Source organism: Marmota flaviventris, chromosome 6 (assembly GCF_047511675.1).
Source record: "Marmota flaviventris isolate mMarFla1 chromosome 6, mMarFla1.hap1, whole genome shotgun sequence".
Lineage (NCBI taxonomy): Eukaryota > Metazoa > Chordata > Mammalia > Rodentia > Sciuridae > Marmota > Marmota flaviventris.
The window spans coordinates 1,964,545-1,983,887 of record NC_092503.1 but is presented as its reverse complement, the minus strand read 5'-3'; the positions used below and the strand labels follow the sequence as shown (position 1 = coordinate 1,983,887).

General features: G+C 55.3%; 1 protein-coding gene and 1 long non-coding RNA gene across 3 annotated transcripts in view; one reads left to right on the top strand and one right to left on the bottom strand.

Moving 5' to 3' along the window:
• Kif25 (kinesin family member 25) overlaps positions 1 to 9,479 on the bottom strand; it is a 29,083-nt gene extending 19,604 nt beyond the window's left edge. The window contains exons 1-5 of the mRNA XM_071613867.1: positions 9,448 to 9,479; positions 9,154 to 9,292; positions 6,831 to 6,934; positions 3,780 to 3,868; positions 2,731 to 2,767 (exon numbers count right to left, since the gene is read on the bottom strand). Coding sequence (XP_071469968.1) covers positions 2,731 to 2,767; positions 3,780 to 3,868; positions 6,831 to 6,890 — 186 coding nt within the window. The 5' untranslated portion in view covers positions 6,891 to 6,934; positions 9,154 to 9,292; positions 9,448 to 9,479. The remainder of the gene's footprint in view (positions 1 to 2,730; positions 2,768 to 3,779; positions 3,869 to 6,830; positions 6,935 to 9,153; positions 9,293 to 9,447) is intronic.
• A 3,279-nt stretch (positions 9,480 to 12,758) lies between these two features.
• On the top strand, positions 12,759 to 16,730 carry LOC139706179 (uncharacterized). Of its 2 annotated transcripts, XR_011707820.1 has the most exons (3): positions 12,759 to 13,943; positions 14,951 to 15,042; positions 15,552 to 16,730. It is a non-coding gene; the product is annotated as an uncharacterized lncRNA (long non-coding RNA). The 2 variants fall into 2 exon arrangements; XR_011707819.1 differs by having other exon boundaries at positions 14,951 to 16,730.
• The last annotated feature ends 2,613 nt before the right edge of the window (positions 16,731 to 19,343 follow it).

Sequence of the window (19,343 nt, the reverse complement as noted above, 5' to 3'; positions counted from 1 at the left end):
TTAACTACCACAGAGGACTGCTAAAGCTCAGGATGCTAACACGGTGAGACACGCAGACGAAGCCGCCTTTCCAAGAAGTGATGAGACTTTAGAAATGCTCCAACATGGCCATTCTAACCCACATGACTGAGATTTTCAGGTGACAGTCAGCGTTACCCACATTAATTACGTGCTTAGCATCTCACTTGTTTCCTGAATGCATTCTTTGGTAGTCATAATAAGCTAGAGTGAAGCATAAGCTCAACACGAAAATGCAATTGTCCTGCCTCAAAAACACTTAGCACCAGGGCAGTCTTCTTTTAAGGACATTGTGGCACAATCTACCTCCCTTTTCTCAGCATGTTTTAGATTCCAAACCAGACAACATGTTGTTTCATCTGTAAAGACCACAGTCCATATCTTAACCAATAAGGGCTTTTTAAAGCATAACTAGCATGCTAGTAGTCAGACCTTGTAAAATTAATGTCACCTGAGAGGTGGCTGCATTAGTCTATTTCATGTTGCTATAAAAACATAACTGAGGCTGAGCAATGTATAATAGTTTTGGGGGCTAGGAGTCCAAGATCAGCTGGCCCCTCAGTTTGACCTCTGTGAGGACTTCTGGCTACTCACAACATGGCAGATGGCATCACAGTGGGGGTGCATGTGGCAGGGGAAAAGAGGAGCAGCAAGATGGGAAGTGAGAGGGGTCCAGGGCCCAGGCTGGCTCTTTGTGAAAACCCACTCTTGTTTCACAGGCCCTAACCAGGGTCCCTCCAATGGGGTCTATGACTTTGAGCAAGCCCTTCCTCCTCCCAGTAGGCCACACTGGGACCAAGTGTCCAGCATGTGAACTCTGGGAACATCCTAAGCCGCATGCAAACCACAGCAGGGCGGACAGCTGCCCCCAAATGCTTCACTTTGGCACCAGGGCTCTTTTTATTTTTAACATTTTTTTAGTTGTAGATGGACACAATACCTTTCTCTTCTTTGTTTTATTTTTATGTGGTGCTGGGGACTGAACCCAGTGCCTCACACAAGGAAGGCAGGCGCTCTACCACGGAGCCACACCCTGGCCCTGGCACCAGGGCTCTTTTCCTTTGAAGGCAGGCAGAGCAGAGGAGAGCGTCTGAGCCACTCTCCTCCAAGGCAGGAGATGAAATCCCCACCAGCAGCCCCTGCTGGGAGGAGAGGAGCACTCTCCAGAGAGGGCACCCAGGCGGGGGAGACCACCAGCAGGCTGCGAACGGGCCTGGTCCCTGCGCCCCGTGGGTCTTCCCGCCCTTCCTCTTTGCTCAGCCTGGTACAAAAGCACCAGACTTCGCCATGCCTGGTCTCCACTTCCCGACAAGGGCCCCCATGTCACATGGACCTCTTGCAGTGTCCCTGAATGCTTGTCTCCGCACAGCTGTCTCCTGCAGAGCGAACACTCGGGCAGCCCAGACTGCAGGGACAGGCGTCCTGCCTGGGATGCACTGGCACAGGCGCATTTCCCAGGCCCCCCTGTCCTCCAGTGAGCCTGCTCGAGAGGGCGGGCCCAGGGGGTGCACCGTGCAGCTTCAGTGTCCTGTTGTTGACTTGTTGGGGACGCCCAACTCTCATCCAGTGAAGTGCCCACGTTCTGGAGTGGTCAGGTGTTTCCTCTCCTTTACCATGACGGAGGGGGACCTGTCCAGAGGCAGCTTTGGCTACAGCGAAAGCCCTGGGTGGCTGCCCTGTCGACTTCACCCCCGTCACGAGGTCACCATGTCTGCAGTGAGCTCTGAGAGCTCAGAGGTGCAGGGCGTCCCTCCAAGTGTGCAGACCCTGCTGCCCCCGGGGCCACGGCGGCCACCGAAGCCTGTGACCCAGGCACCACTCCAGGGGCTTCAGAGCCACCTCTCAGCATCGGCTGTGAACTGGTTAGCCAACGTCTGTGAAGACGCTTCTTACCACCACTCACTGCCCTGAACCACCTCTCTCACACCCAGGGCGGCGTAAATGCTTGGCTCTTTTTTCCCCACACTTTTTAGAATAATGAATTGACCATCTACCACCCTACAGAAGTAATCAATGGAGTTTTTTTAGAAAATATTTATGAACTCAGAATTTTTAACTATGATCATGTATCTCCATCTGCTCAGCCATTTCCTGAGCTCCTCGTTTCCCACCGTGCCAAATGGTTCTGTGTTCTGGGGACATGGCCACAGCCTTGGGGACTTCCCCTGTGGCCAGCAAAGGTGGCCCCGGCTCACCCTGTCCCCTCCCAGCCCCATGAGGTCGCCTGAGGAGCACAGTGCTTGGAGAGCAGAGCGTGCATCTTCTCAGAGCTACTTCCAGGCATCGCTGGGGTAGAACTGAGAAGCATGAGGGGTTCAAGGAGAGACAGAATCAGGTCTGTTTCCAATTAACACTACAAAGTTCATGTTTGACTTCACTGCTTTTAGTTTTGTACCTGTGTCTCTTTTCTGAATGCTCTACTTTTTTGAACCTACCCACCTGCCACATGCTCAGTTTGCAAGAGACTGGGCTCTGAGGCTGCAAACGCAAAGCACTGGGGGACCTAAGCCAGGAGCCACCCGCACAGGAGCAAGAGCACCTGCTCGCCCAGAAAGTAGGCAAAGCCACCCTGGCTGACCAAGAAAGCCAGCCTCGCCAGGGAAGCCACTGGCTCGCTCCCAACAGCAGAGTCTGCAGGAAGCTGCCCTCCCGGTAGGACACCTTGGGGGCCAGAGTCCCTGAGGATGTGGGGACACACTGGGGACTACTCACATCATCCAGTGCATGGGCCACTTCTCGCGAGATGGAGCTGTAGGGACAAACGACACTTAAAATGCACACGGCAGCATGGTTTCTTTCTGAATTCGCGGTGTCCCCTGCTCTCTCCATGGCTCTTCCCCACCCTCGACTCCCTGGACTCTGGCTTCATTCTTGCTCCTCGCGGGTGTTCCCTGACCTCTCCTGTGTCCACGTGTCCCTCTTTCCACACACACATCTCTTGTCCTCTCTGGCCTCTTCTTCTACCCTATACTCTTCGCTTTTTATTTCTTCTGTTCCTACATGATTCAGAATAGGGGCCACCACGGGCCCTGCTCTGCTGGGGGCACCCTGCGTCTGAGCTGCCGCATCACACTTTCGGGGTAGCAAGTGCGACCGAGGAACTCAGTTTCTGATTTGTTCAATCTCATCGGTGACTGGTGACGGGCCGCCCAGAGCAGATGACAAAGCAACAGAAAGCTGCATTTGGTACCTTGAGGCAAGGACCATCTGGAAGCCAGGCCCAAGAAGCTGTCACATGTCAGGGTCACCACTACACTGTTTTCCCTATTTTCAGTCCTTTGACAAACTACAAATGCTCCCAGTCCACAAGGTGCACTTGTGCTTCCTGAGGCCTTCCTGAAGTCCAGCGCTCAGTCATCCAAGGTGAACACAGGGGACCAGGCAGGTCCCTAGAGGGGAGTAAAATGTGGACAGAAGAGGGGGGACCTGAGACCAGGAAGGCCACACCAGCCAGACTAGGGGGCAGGAAGCAGATGACAAGTGCAGAGGAGGTGGAGAGGCAGGGGAGGCTGGGGAGTGGGGGTCCGGGGGTTTCAGCCACTCTGAAGCTCTGTCCCCAGGTCTAGTTGCCTGGCGAGGAGCACCACCCTGAGGGATACCTCCACTCGGACACCAGCAGCACCTGTGGGGCCAGGGCTGGGGAGCCAGGCTGTGGAGACTCCTGCCAGTTCTATACCTTTTCCCTCAACACCCCCACGTGGCCACACACAGCCACACACAGCCACACACGGCCGAAGACGATGCCCCGAGTGTCGGGTCACCTGCTATGTGAAGCCGAGCTGTTCCACTCACTATCGAAGGGCAGCAAGGGACGGATCCGACAGTGAACTCGGATGCTTCCTTTCAGCTCCTGCAACAATGATGTCCACTGTGGACACGGCTGTGAGCCACAGGGGGACAGGAGCCACCCCCTCGAGGCGTGCACTGGGGACATTTCCCAGGTGATCCACGGAGTCACTGCACTAGTCCTGACTTCTGGAGAAGGCCTGGGGGCAGTGCGTGGTCAGGGTTAGCCCAGGCTTTTCTGACTCAAACCTAACCCATCCATTCCCTTGGCAGACCCCCCGCCCTTGGCAGAAGAACCCACAGGAGGCCTTTCAGTGCATCCCAGGTGAAGTGCACTGGGCATTTTAGGGGAAATTGAGACATTTGGCTCTTCTGCTCATCATCCTGGCCCTCCGGAGGCTTCGCCTGGATAACGTCATGGCGAGGTTGGTCAGGGTGGACGAGGAACGTGGGCCCCTGTGCGGGCAAGGGGCAGGGGCAGCCCGCAGCTGCCCATGGGGAGCAAGGGAGCAGAGCTGAGTGCAGGTGGAGCTGGGAGACTGTCTGCCCCTCTGCCTGACGCCTCTCCCCACTGCCTGCGGCTGTGGGCCCCTTGCACACCTGTCAGCTTCCAGGCTCCGCCTTCTCCACCCGCCTCCATCAGACCTCCCTGCTCATGGCTGACTCCCAGCACCATCCTGAATGGCTAAAATCTACCCACTCGGGTTTCCTCTTTCTCTGGGTGAGGTGTCCAGAACGAGAGGCACGGGTCAGGTGTGGTGGGTCCCTGCCAGAGCAGAGCAGGACTGAGGACCACCCTGACCCACGTGCTTTCTGTTGGTGCCGCCCAGCGATGCTCGCGCTGGCTTGGCAGCTCTGATCCTGGCACTGACAGCAAGCGAGGACTGTCAGTCAGGCCACCAGTGGTTGGTAATCAGGTGTCTTGTACCCAAAGAACTCCCGACCTGACTCGAAGGCAGCATCGTCTTCTCCCAGCCCCTTTGAATCATGGAAATCGGAAAGCAAGAGAGCCCTTGGAAATGCACGTGTGCAGATGCCTGTAAGGGCGCCGAGCCCCAGCCCTGTGGGGAGAAGCCCGCTTGGGAAGGGGCTGTCCCCGGAGCAGCGGCAGAGACAGCCTTTGATGGGGGGAGGTGACAGAGAGCAGTGAGAGCCAGTGAGACCAGCAAGTCACTCCACCTGCAGAGTACAGGGCCTCGCCACCCTCGCACTGGTGCAGCCCGGGGCAGAGGAGCGGGGTGAGGAGGGACCAGGCCCAAGGCAGAGCCCTGCACTGGCTCTTCTCTGGGACCAGGGACAACATGTGTCTGTCTACTGGAATCTGGCCTTGGCTCAGCAGGGTGCTGCCATGGGGAGTCCCTGCGTCCTTCCACGTCTTTCTACCACACTGTGCCTGCAGTTGGTACCCAGGTCAGGCTCAGCCTGTGGCTCTGGCCCGCTGAGGTATCTGCGACCAGCCAAACCCGCATCTCCTCTGAGATCCCAACCAGGCCTTCTACATCCCACCTGAGTCCTAAACATTAGGGTCTAATGTTTAGAGCCAGACAGAGCCACAGGGTGCCGCTGGGCACCAGGGCAGAAGCCTGGCCCCTGCTGGGTTCCTGGGGACAGGAAAACTCCTCTCTCCCCGGGTGCTGGGTAAGCGGGTGACCGTGCTGACAAGAGGCAGCAGCTCCTGCTTGGAAACTGTCCATAAATACTTCATGCAGTGCTTCCCCACGCGCCTGGCTGAGACCAGACACTCCACACCCGCCACATTTCCTTGATTTAATACCTGAACATTTCATTCCTGTAAACTCCTGCTGCTCTCAGGGAGCGACCCTGCTTCCTTTAAGTGCTCACACACTTTGAGCACTCCATTCTAAAGCCTCGTCTTTGATTGATGATGAGCAAGTCCAACAGCTCTGCCATACGGCTGCTCCTACTGCTCGAGAACCAGGTAAGTGACAGTGTAGACGGATCTCCAGCCTCTTGAGCTTCCCGAAGCTGAGGTCAGTGTCCTGTTTGCACAGTGCCCATGGCAAGGAAGGGCCCCTTCGGCTAGTGCAGCAGGTCCAATGACGATCCTGACTCTAGACTCAGGATCGTGTGCCATCGATTCTTCTGTATTGGACTTGTGTCCACCCTAGGTAGTGTGTTTTAGCCCTTCTCACTAGATCCCAGGCTGTCCCCAGCAGCCCCGAGAGGTAGAGATAGCACGGCAGTTACGTAAGGTGAAGGACCACAGTGCTGTGGAGCGCTGGCCCCTGAGCACCGACAGACGACTCCTGAATACTGGATCGCACAGATGGCCCCTGCGCCAGAATCATCCTCAGCCGTGTCTCACGCCCAGTGGAGCTTTTCACCTCTGTGAGGGCCGAGCACCCCTCAGGAGCACAGGCTTCATGGGCAAGAGGTTCTGGAACTCAGACGTCAGCCTGGGTGCGAGCACAGTCAGGCCTCACAGAGGAGGTCCAGAGCAGACCCCCCGCCCTGGCCGCCTCACCATGGTGGAGGGGAACCGTCCTAACTCCGGAGTCTCAGACCCCTCATCTCTGAAGCAGCAGTCGGGGGACCTCATGACTGGGCTGGAAGAAAGCAGCTAAGGGCCGTGAGGAAGGGCAGCTGGGTCCTCTCACCCTGGCGCAGACCTCTGAGCTCTCCAGCTGGGGAGAATTGGGGGTGTCCTGCTCTCAAGTACCCCTCTCCTTCCTGAGCTCACATCAGCTCAACTCCTGCAGGCCTCAGGGGCTGACGGGGTCCCAGCCTAACCCAGCATGGCCACTGTGTGGCCCGGGACAAGCACCTCTCCATGCCTCGGTGGCCCCTGCTCTTGACTGAGCACCAGAGTGGCTGGTGGTGTCTGGGTGAGGGAGGACACTGGAGCCCAGCACTGACCTCAGCTGACCTCTCCGCCCTGTGCCCCCCCCCCGGCTGTCCCTCCCATTCCCACGGTGTTCTGACTTTCTGTCCCCTCCCGCCCAGCTGTGGCCTCAGCGCGCCCAGCCCCTCAGTGGCGGAGCCCGGCAGCCGCGGCAGGCGCTCACCAGCAGGCTGTTGTGCAGGGCCCGCCTCCTCTGCTTCTCCCGGTGGCAGCGCTCCTCCATGTCCTGCAAGGACTGCTCAAGACGAAGGGCCTCTGACCGCCAAGCTGGAAGGACAGTGCGACCCAGGTGACGGGGATTCTGCAGGGGGGACCCGTGTGGCCTGGCAGATTAAACGCCTCTGTTAGCAGAGAGGCAGCCACTCACGGAGGCCAGCAGCTCTCCACATGGGACACACCCTGGGACCATGGCCAGGGGCCTTGCCCAGGAGTCCTGCACCAAGACCCAGTCCTGGAGGCCTGCTCCTGACGTCCCGAGGCTCCCGGGGACCCTCTCTGTGGGTAGAGCCTGCAGCAAGGGAGGCGGGGTCTGGTTTCCAATTCCTCCATTGCCGGGCTGACCTGGGGCCTCCACTTCCTGTCAGGTCAGAGACCCTCTGGCCATGATGTGAGGATGAGGGGAGACTGTCCACTACACACTGGGGCCAAGCACAGTCGCAGCTAAGCCAGGATGCCCAGGAGCCCAGAGGGCCATTGTCATGATGGCTGCTGCCCACGTGGAGTCCAGCGCAGGAATGGAGAGGCTTGTCATGGCCTGAGGTCAGCAGCAGCCAGGCCTGCTCCAGTGCCCACAGTGACACACCTGGCCTGGCTGCAAATGTCCAGGGAGGAGGCCCCATCAGCAGTGGCCACTCACAAGGCTAGAGCAGAGTGTGCTCTCTCGGTGCCCAGCCAGGTAGCACAGGTGTAAGGGGGCACTGCCCCCTGAGCAGGAAGGTCTCCACAGCTGACCCTGACTCCGTCAGCAGGCCTGCTCCCCACCCCGTCCTGTCTGAGGTGCGGGATGAACTGCCTGACACCAGGTGGTGTCTCAGCTTCACCTCTGATGGGCGCTGAGCTGCAGGGGAGGAGGAGCTGGGAAGCTGGCCGCCTGGACAGGACGTGGGCCAGCAGCCTGGAGGGGCCTTCCTGGGGGTCTGTGTGCATAGGCTGCAGGTGTCTGGCCAGCCTGGGACCTCGGCCAGACATCAGCACCTCCCTAGGGAACGGCCCTGGCTCCCGCTCGACCTTCCCTGGGGTCCCAGAGCTGCACCCTCTGCCCTGAACTAAGCAACAGACTCTTCCCGTCAGCTCCAGTGGGGAGACCATGCACAGACAGACACACCACACACACCTACACACACTGATACACGCCACATGCACCTACATACAAAACCACACACACCACACACACACCTATGTACACCTACACACACACCTACACACACCTGTGTACACCTACACACACCCACACACACACCGACACACACACACCACACACACCTACACACACCACACACAGGTGCACATACCACACACACCTACATACACCTATACACACACCTACGTACACCTACACACACCGACACACACACCACATACACCTAATACACACACCTAAACACACCACACACACACCTAAACACACCACACACACGTGCCCACACACCACACACACACCTATGTACACCTACACACACACCTACACACACCTGTGTACACCTACACACACCCACACACACACCGACACACACACACCACACACACCTACACACACCACACACAGGTGCACATACCACACACACCTACATACACCTATACACACACCTACGTACACCTACACATACCGACACACACACCTAAACACACCACACACACGTGCCCACACACCACACACACGTGCCCACACACCACACACACACCCAAAAGCAGCAGACACACTGTCCTCTCTGGGGCGTGGCGGACCCCGTGCGCTGCGCAGGCCCCTGGCCATCTGAGCGCGGCACGGCCATGCCTCAGAAGGGCAGCGGGGCCGCAGCCCCTCACACTCTGGGAATCACAGGAGGGGTCGTCGTCCACAGCCCTGCCCAGTTGTCTTCAGGCTCCAGCAGGACGTGGGCTGCAGTGGATAGCGTGACCCTGCACTCAGGCGACACCGCGCAGCTGACCACCCTGAAGACAAGCCCCTGTGAGAGGAGGTGCGGTCCAGTGGCTGGGGAATCGTGGAAGGAGGAATTCCACCCATCTCGGGGAAATCCGACTCTGAAAGCTAACGCGCCTGCAGGCTCTGTGCACCAGGAACGCCACGGGCAAGAGTCACTGTTCCCGTGACAGGGGAGGAGGAGACCCCCACGGCGGTGGCCGCAGGGTCGGGGGGCAGCAGCCAGGATATAAGACAGCGTCTCTCCTCGCCCTGAATGGGCATCAGTGGGCAGCTAGGAGAGACGGGGGCTGGCCCCAGGCAGGCCTCCCCCAGCAGGCCCGGCTCGCACAGTGCGGCACCTCACCTTGCACAGCCTGACTGTCCAGCTGTGCTCTCTGCACAGCGGCCGCTGCTGCCGAGAGGTGGGCCTGGCACTGCTCCTGACAGCTGCCCACAAGCCCCAGGACGGAAGAGCGGAACTCCTTCACATCTTGTTTAAGCCTCTACGGGAGGAGAGCACACACACGGGGCACAACCGGTTTGTAACCATCCCCACTGTGGTATGACCCAGAGCAGGTCATCGTCCGCTCCTGTCCCCAAGCCCCAGCCCCAGCCCCAGCCGGCGGCCAGCCGAGTCCATCGGGGCCTGCAGCAGCACCTGGGGTGCCCTCACTGCCACACCCTGGTTCAACAGGCTTGGACCAGTGTTGGGAAAGCAGCTCATGTGACTTGAGTGGTTTGTGTCTTTCAAGTACTCACAAAATAGAGATTCAAGTCTGTCCCCCATTTCCGCAGCAGTGCCGCCCATTGTTTGGAGGCGGAACTCCCCCTGGCCTTTTGTTGACCACCCTTCAGTGTTGGCAGAATCCTCATCTCTGTGTCCCCTCCAGGGGAACAAAGCCCTGATGGACAATCCAGACCAGCTCTGGAAGCCCCATTATCATGGGGTCCTGCCAGTGAGGACCGCTCTTCAGAACTGTGCTCCAACAGAATCCCCGGACAGTAAGCAGGAAAGCATCCCCGGAGCGTGGGGGACGTCACGGCGGTATCCTGTGCTCCATCTGCTCTTTCCCCTGGATTTATTTCAAGGATTTTCAGTTTGACAAACAAATTGGTGAGCGGCCACCACCAAATTCTCCTAGGCTGTGACGCCCACCTGGCCCAAGCAGTGCTCTGCTTCTCAGCTACACCTTTCTTTTTCTATAAAAAGAGAGAAGTTCTTTCATGTGCTTGGGGAACACTTTAATGGAATATAAAAGCTAAACTGAACTAAACTATTTCATTATATAGAATACAGATAAATTACAGAGCTACTTTTCAGAGATGGATTGATTTTCCTCAAATGGAAGAGAATTAAAAATAAACTCTATATAAATCCTCTCTGAATGTACAAAAAAAAAGTTAAAAGTCTCTGGATGTGACCAGCACAGAGCGCAGACTGATCCCATTTGCAGATGGTGTGGCATTGTTGTGATGACGTGTTTCTTCCTGATTTTGGCCCTGGTCCCCCTGTTTATAACAAAAGGCAGAACAATGCTCCTAATCAGAGGTCGTGAAATATCCACCCTGGAGGACTTCCAAACATGCTCATGGACTAGCAGTTTTCCTTCTTTCTAGAAACCTCCGGCAGTGTGCTAGAGGCAGGCCCCATGGACACCATGGACGCCACGGCCATCATCCCTCACCCTGCACACTGCACTCGCCTCCCCGGGCGGCCGTGAGACAGCAATGCTACCTGACCACGCTGAACCCCAGCAGCCGCCTCAGCCACCCACTCCCCGGCCAATGCGAATTTTCTGCTCCCACTTTTGGTCAGAATCCCAACATGGGCTTCTAGGTCTTTTCTGTTCAGTGACGTTGGAGGGCGGAAGCCCCAGAGGGAGAGGTGCCTGCAGTGAATGGCCCCCAGGGACCCCACCAGCCCCAGGAGGTCTGCTTGCTCAAGCTTCCCTCGTCCCCGGGGTGGGGGGCTCACTTCCCACAGGCAGGCGGCACGGTTCCCCCAGAATGAGCCCTGCATGCTGGATCTGCTCTCTCGTGTAGCTGGGCGATGCCTACCTGAGCCAGGTGCCAGGACTGGGCCAGCGCTGGGTGCACACCTCCCTGCCCTCCTCCGCGCGGAGCGTGAACCTGCATGGCCTGCAAGTGGCTCCCTCTGACCCTTCCTTGGTACTGTTGCACAGGGAGAAAGGAAAGAGGGCAGAAAGTCTTAGAGCCAAGCGGGTGCCGTTGCCCTGAGGCCTGGTTCCAGCACATTGTGTGCAAGAGCAGCGGCAGTGGGTTGGCCCACAGTAGGGCAGGGTCAGGAGAAGCTGCTGGAGACCCAGCTGTTCAGGGCTGAGCCCTTGGGCACTGGCCAGGTAGAGAGGAGAGGCCAGCATCCCAGGAAGAGGCCACCAGGCAGATCCCAGAAGGGACAGGAGTGGGAGGGATGAGGTGCAGAGGCCCATGAGCCCCTGAGGAGCTCTCAGGACCCAGCAGCAGGGCTCTCAGAACAGGTGCAAGACCCACCACTCTGGACTCTCACGGGGAGGGGTGGGGTGAAGGAGAGGACCCTCGCAGCCCTGGGCGGCCATCTAAGCCTCCAAGCAAGCAGGGAGGGAGAGGGAGGCAGAAGCACTGGGGCAGCCTGGCAGGCGGGCCAGGGTGTAGGTGGGGGCCAGCCCAGTCCTGGGCTCTGGCCTGCACCTCTGACCGGCATGACGGACGCTCCAACAGCAAGCGCAAGGCAGGCCCAGGTGGTTTCGCCTCAGTTGTGGCGTCCACTGTGGAGCTGCCCTCACCAGCAGTGCATCCTGGTGAAGCCGGGCACCCGAGGCCGAGCCACACGGGGCTGACTGCCCAAAACACACCGCAGCCTTCACTCACAGGAGGAGGCACCACGCATTCCAGCAGAGCGTGAAAGCCGTGGGAAGGCGCGATGGACCCCCAGCGTCTTCTTCAGAGGGGCAGAGAAGGGAGCCTGTTGGTGGGCCTCTGGGAGGTGACCCAGAGGGTGTGAGTTCACCGTTTAGGGGAGGCAGAGCCCTGGACTCCCAGCCAACCAGAATTTGAGTTGCTGGCACAGTGTGCACTGGGCCCAGGTGAGTGGACAGGTTCCCTCACAAAGCCTGGGAGAGGGAGGGCCGGGTCAGCAGGGAGATTTCCAGAGGTGTCTGCGGGGGGCAGACGAGGCAGGAAGTCCATTTGCTCCGTGGAACTGTCCACCAGCGCACAGAAGTTCAGTAGAAGGCCAGGGCAGGGAGCCCGGGGGACGCAGCAGGCTGCCCTGCAGGCCAACGCGCACCACAGGAGACGGGCTGCCCCGCGTGCGGCAGCCTGCGGTGGACACTGGAGTAAAGGAGCATTCGCAGCTAACGGCTTCTCTTCGTTTGGGTGAAGAAAAAACTAAAGCAAAACAAACTCTCTAACAGGACTGACTCCTATATTCAGAGGAATCAGGAAGTCCATTCTGCTGACCACACGAGGGACAGAGACTCAGAGGACCTAGCACAAGAGTAGCTGGCACTGACAGCAGCCTAGAGGAGAGCCCGGGTGATTTGGTTTCAGGTAACAGGAAGGAAAGACTGTGGAGGAGCAGGGAGTGGACAGGTGAGCTGGGCTGTCCTGCTGCCAGGGAGGCCGAGGAATCAGCCAGTAAGCGCAGAGGGAGGCTGTCAGTGGAGCAAGGGTGCTGGACCTGACTCAGGAGAGGGGACACTGAAAACAGGAGAGCCAGGTACTGTGGCACACACCTCTAATTCCAGAGACTTGGGAGGCTGAGGCAGGAGGATCACAAGTTTGAGGCTGACTGGGCAATTTAGAGAGACCCTCCCTACCTCAAAATAAAATGAAAAGGGCTGGGGATGTGGCTCAGTGGCAGAGTGTCCCTGGGTTCAGTGCCCAGTACCACAAAGAAAGGGAGGGAGGGAGCAGAGGAGGGCGGGGAAGAGGGGGAGAGAGGGGAAGCAGCTGCCTGGCCTCAGCTGAGGAAGGATCCCCCTCCACGCTGAGTCTGGTCAGTCCACCTGAGAGCAGCTCCTCTGCAGAGCGGTCATACTTTCAGCATGTCGTGCTGGGGGATGCCCTTCCGGGAGCAGCTGCAAGGGGCGGCACCCCGGACCAGTCCAAGGGTGAGCAAGTGGCGCCCTGAGTCACTGGAGGCAGGAGGTTGTGTTTTCTCGCCACCAAAAGGACCACCAGGAACTGGAGGTGCCAGGAAGCGGGTCAGGCCGTGAGAGCAGACGGCAGAGACTCGGGCGCTGGTGCCGGCTCCCGGGGCTCCCAGGAGGATGCTCAGCAGAGCGGGCTCCTGAGCACAAGGGGGGGGGGGCCCAGGGCCCTCGCAGGGATTCTGCAGCTGGAAGGCCTTGGCTGCTGTGGCTTCAGTGGCCTCCAAGATTCCTGGGGGGCCAGCCCACTGTGGGGGCATTTGGAAGGGGAGGTGATGAAGTTCCCAGCTCCACTCTCACAAATGGACCAGTTCCCTACGACCCTTCCTGCTCTTCTGCTTTCCCACCGTAGGAGGACACCCAGCTGGGCCAGCGGGAGGAGCGGCCTCACAGACACCCGATCCATACAGCCTCCATCTTGGGCTCCCAGCCTCCAGAACTGGGGGAGAGCAATGTTCTTTGTAAATCACCTAGTCTCAGGTATTTTGTTAGAGTGACACAAAAAGACAAGGGCAGTTGAGTGACTCTAAATTTACTCAACACAGATTGGACAACTCACAGTGGATGGACTTATGGTGCATATATTAAATCTAATTAAAGCTGTTTAAAGAAAAATAGCCTTCAGCTGCATCCTTACTTTATTAAATTCTTGTGAATGCAGAGACAAATAGGAATTTGGAACATAACCTGTTCCATTGTAAGAAGATACTTTAAAATGTCAGCTGAAGAGTTCCTCTCACCTCACCAGACAGAGAACAGAAAAGATCTAAGGAGAGAGTGTCACTTTCAACTTATTTCTTCGATAAAGGCTGAAAACTGACTTCAACACTAAATCACTGGATGCAATTCAAGATATTTAAGTATATTACCTCTGCCAATTTCAGATGAAGAATAGCATTTTCTGTTTCCAGTTCAACTATGCTTTCTTCTTTGACCTACCAACAAGGATCCAGAAAGGGAAACTGTCACCAGAGCACTCCCGGGTGAACTGAAGTCACAGGAAGTAAGTGCACACACAGGAACAGAGAGGTGTGCCTTTGAGGAGTGCAGGAGTCGCCAGCATGGGGTCGGGGGGACTCCACTGCAGGCTCCTCTGCCAGCAGGCCTGGCCTCCCTCCCCACGACCCATATACCTATGACCCCTCCCTGCCCAAGGGCAGCCCCAGACTGCCGCAGCAACACTTGATGGTGGGCTACAAGCGCAGGACCAGGACCCTCCCTCCCTCTGGTCAGAAAGGGTGCTCAGGAAGATGGGCTGGCAGGGATGGGAGTGGGCAGAGTGGCCGAAGGAAAGGCAGTACCCAGTCACAGGGCTGAGGAGTTTGGCACATCAAGGAGAAAGAGCCTTCTGTGATGTGGGGACCCGTGGGGGAAGGAGGTGACTGCAGAAAGGCAGCCAGCGCTTGGCTGGGTGGGGTCTGCAGCCAGAGGAGCTAGAAATGGGCATTTAATCACACGGAGAGAAGAGCCCTGGAGGTACTGCAGCAGTTTGCTAGGTACTTAGACTAAGTACTGCAAGATCAGGAAACTGGAGAAGAGTGGACAGGAGTGAGCTGGTGAAGTCCTGCTGGCAGGTGGAACCTCCTGGGGGGACTCAGGCCCTCCTGCTGGGAATTCCTCCACCTCCAAGCCTGCTGATAAGCAGGTCGCAAAGAACCTGCGATTATTTTAGGACTATCTTGCTTGTAATTCTAAACTTTCTGATTGGTGACACAAACCTGATGACACCTGAGAATTATCTATAGTATTATTGTTATGTCCATTTATTTTTTACCTCTTATAAAAATCCTCAGAATATTTCCACAGTTCATTCCAGGATCCCACCATATCTACATGTTCCATTGCAATATAAACTAAAGTTATGAACCTGATACACTTTGCTTAAATGTTTCCCACATAGATACTTTCATGATACTGTATATAAATTGTTTTCTGAATTTTTAATTTTTTCATTACTATAGCATAGAAATACAATTTTTAATATGGATCTTGTTATCCTCAATCTTACAGAACTCACGTTTTAGTGCAGACTTAGAGTGGATTCGTTGGGATTTTCTACCGACGCCATCTGTGAATACAGATGTCCTTACTCCTTCTCTGAGGTGGGTGACTTTGCCTTCTTCGGCCCCCTACCCTGAGTAGCATGTCTAGAGTAGTGTTGAACAGCGGGGCTCAGGAGGGATGTGCTGACCTTGCTCCAGATCTTGGAGAAACAGTCATCTTCTGCCACACAGTGTGATGTGGCTCTGAGTTCCAAATGCCCCACACCTCCCTGGTCAACTATGTCCCTATTATTCCTAGTTGGTAGTTTTTGGTTTTTTCTTTTGTACTGGAGATTAAATCCAGGGACACTTAACTACTGAGGTACACCCCCCTCCCCCTGCCGCCACCGCCTCAGCGGTGAGACAGAGGGTGACTGAATTGCTGAGGTTGGCTTGAACTTGAGATCCTTCTGCCTCAGCCTCCGCAGTCTCTGGGTTGCCACTGTGTGGGAAGCCATCCATGAGCCGTGTGTGAACAGAGCCATTAGGCAGGGAAGGCTGGTTTTAGGAAGTCCCAGTTGGAATCAATTGGTTTGAGAACATCTGAATGCTTTGGTGCCCTGTTATAGCACAGCCTCCCAGGAGATGGGTATAGCTTGTCAAATGCCAATCAACCTATTTACTGCAAGACCCCAGACCGAGAAGCAAGCATAAAACAAGACTCCTCCCACTGAAACCTTATACCTGCCTTTGATGTACTCCCCCTTAAATAATCCGGCCTTTTTCAAAAGTTATTTAGCTCCAGTTCCCATCAGGATTGGAAGACTCATCAGGCGTTCCACTTTTTAAAATTTATTTCTTACTGATTATTTCAGACTTTTTAATTTTCCCAGGCAGCTCACGCCTTTTGGTAGAAACCTATTCTGTGGGGGTGCTGGCCACCCCAATACCACTGTGACCTATGGTTGGTGTTTTCATTATGAAGGGTGTTGAATTTTGTCAAACACTTTGAGATATGGTGAAGAGTTTTGTCCTTTATCCTACTGATATGATCTGCTGTATTAACTGATTTTTGGAGTATATCCATTTGGTTGTAGGATATAATCCTTTTTATACATTGTTGGAACATTTTACTAGTATTTTGTTGAGGGTTTTTGCATCTATGTTCATAAGAGATACTGCTCTGTGGTTTTCTCCCTGGATTGTCTGTGTGGCTTTGACCTCAATCAATGCTGGCTTCATGGAGTGCAACACTCTCCTATTTGAAGGGGCTGAAGGACAGCTGTGAATCCTATAAGGGACTGGTGAACTAGTGAGAGCATCTGGGCCTGGGGTCCTCCTTGAGAGTTTTTTGGTAACTCATTTAACCTCTTTACTCATTGTGGTGTGATAGTAGGAGCAAATGTGACTCCATTTTGTTTTATGACTTCATCCTGTAAAACAACCACGCCAAGTAGAAGAGTCATGACTGGAGCAAGATGTTTTTTTCCTTTTGCTAAAGAAACCTTTAAGAACACGGAACTACCTAATGGGGTATTGTTTCAGTAACTAGGGTAATGGGCTCTGTTTCTGTAACTGGGGTGACTGGGCTAACTGTGATTGGTTAGGCTTCCCTCCGCTTGACCGCACTTGTCCTGCTTCTGTAACCTGGCTGGCTTGCATTGGCTTGACCCCCCCGAACATCCCCTTTGCGGTTTTCAGGCTTATAAGGAGTGCCCTTGCAATTGTTCGGGGCTGATCAGGGGCACAGCTTTATGTTCTGGTCAGCCGCCACCTGTGTGCTTCAATAAAGGCTTGATTTGATTATACGTGAGTGGTCTGGAAGTCAGTTTATGAAACCCTGGGACGAAGCTTGAACTATAACAGTGGTTCTGCTCAGCTTTTCTATTTTTTCTTGAGTCAGTTTTGGTAGTGTGTGTCTCTAGAAATTTGACCATTTCACCTAAGTTGTCTAATTTCTTGGCAACTTTCACAGTATTTTCTTACAATCCTTTTTCCCCATCACTTTGGTAGTAATGAGACCTTTTGATGTTAGTAATCTGAGTCTTCTCTCTTTTTAGCCAGCCAAGCTGATTGTAATCATTTGCCACTAATTTCCCTCTGTGGTTTCGCTGTTCTCTGCTTCATGCATTTCCTCTTTACTTCCTTCTCCCTACTTAAGGTCTGATGTGCTCTGCTTTATCCAGTGTCCTAAGGTGGAAGGTCAGATTGCTGCTATGAGAACTCTTTTTTATTTATTTTGGTGGGGGGTACCGAGATTGATCAGGGGCACTCGACCACTGAGCCACATCCCCAGCCCTATTTTGTATTTTATTTAAAGAAAGGGTCTTGCTGAGTTGCTTAGCGCCTTGCTTTTGCAGACGCTGGCTTTGAACTTTCCATCCTCCTGCCTCAGCCTCCTGAGCTGCAGGGATTACAGGCATGTGCCACCGTGCCTGGTGAGGCCTACCTTATTTTTAATGTTTTTACAGCTATAATTCCCCCAGGCACTGCTTTAGCTGCACAATACAAAGTTTTATACATGTGTCCTGTCTCAAATCATTTCATTTCATTTCATTTGTGATTTCTTCATTGACCTACTGGTTATTTAGGGGTGTCTTATTCAATTTCCACATATTTGTGTTTCTCAAATTTCTTTTTGTTATTAATTTCTAATTTTACTCTAGTGTGATCACAACGGATTTCGGGCAATTATTCTTTCAAACTTGCCTGGGCTTGGCACCAGGCCTGGCGTGCTGCCTATGCGGGCCCTCACTCAGCAAGCACTGGCCCGCACTCGGCCGCACTCAGCCCCACTCGGCCCGCGCTCGGTCCGCACTCGGCCCCACTCGGCCCGCATTCGGCCCCTCTCGGCCAGCACTCGGTCGGCACTCGGCCCCTCTCGGCCAGCACTCGGTCGGCACTCGGCCCCTCTCGGCCCGCGCTCGGCCCCACTCGGCCCGCACTCGGCCCCACTCGGCCAGCACTCGGTCCGCACTCGGTCCCTCTCGGCCCGCACTCGGTCGGCACTCGGCCCCTCTCGGCCAGCACTCGGTCGGCACTCGGCCCCTCTCGGCCCGCGCTCGGCCCCACTCGGCCCGCACTCGGCCCCACTCGGCCAGCACTCGGTCGGCACTCGGCCCCTCTCGGCCAGCACTCGGTCGGCACTCGGCCCCTCTCGGCCCGCGCTCGGCCCCACTCGGCCCGCACTCGGCCCCACTCGGCCAGCACTCGGTCCGCACTCGGTCCCTCTCGGCCCGCACTCGGCCCGCACTCGGCCCCACTCGGCCCGCACTCGGCGGCGCTTGGCATGCACTTGGCACTCTCTCGGCAGATACATTCAGCTGTGCGTGTTGCAGGGATGTCTCTCGGGTCTCGCTGGTCCCTGTGCTGTCACTGTCCCTGTGGAAAGTGGAGCACCGACGTTCACAACCTTTATTTTTGAAGTGCCTATTTCTTGGTTTGACTGCCGAGTTCTTGTTCCACTTATTTTAGGGCCCTGTGGTAAGGTCCATCACATTCATAGCTTTATGTCTTCCTGACAGACTGACCCACTCATCCTGACGAATGTCCCTGTCCCTGGAGGAAACCAGATTTATTTTCATTTTAGTGAGACAGGGTCTCACTAAGTTGCCCAGCCTCCTGGGTCTCTGGGGTTATAGGAGTACACCATCACACTTGCTTTTGCCTTCATTTTGAATGACATTTTTGTTGGGTCAGGTTTTTTTTGTTGAGAAGTTTTTTTTATTGGCGTACTGTGGACATGCCCTCCTGCCCTGGCCTCCACTGTTTCTGGAGTCAGCATCAAGTCCTCTTGGAATCTCTGACCACTGGTTTCTCTCTTCCTGCTATCATATCAGTGTTTACTGTGACATGTGGGTGGGTATCTCAATATCTACCTCACTTTTGGAGTTCACTGAGCTTCTCTGATGTTGTAGGTTCACGTTTTTCAGCACACTTGGGGTTTTCTGTTCCTGTCTCTTCTCTCCATCTTGTTCCTCCATGATACATAGGTTGATGTGTTTAAAGGCTTCACATCTATTCCTGACGTTCTCTTCATTTTTCTTCAACTTATTTCTATCTCTGTTTTTAAGATTGTGTAATTTCTACCAGGCTCCTGATGACCTCCCCCAGGCCACACTGGGTTGGTGGTGGTCTGAGTGGGGCTTGTTGCCCCTCTCATTTTCTGATCCCTCTGTTAAGCAGCCATCAGGACACAGGGGACCTTCTTGGCCTCACCTCTGAAAGATATGGAAAATGACAACCCCTAAAACTGTCTGGTCCAGAGGAAGAGGGAGAAGATCATTAATCTCTCCCAGGGAAGCCTTTCTCAGTAACGATGAAAGCAAACTCTCATCCCTTCCCAGTTTCATCCCCAGCATCTCTAAAAGCAAACAGTCATCCCTTCCCAACCACAGGGAGTCCTGAAGGGAGGAGGCAGA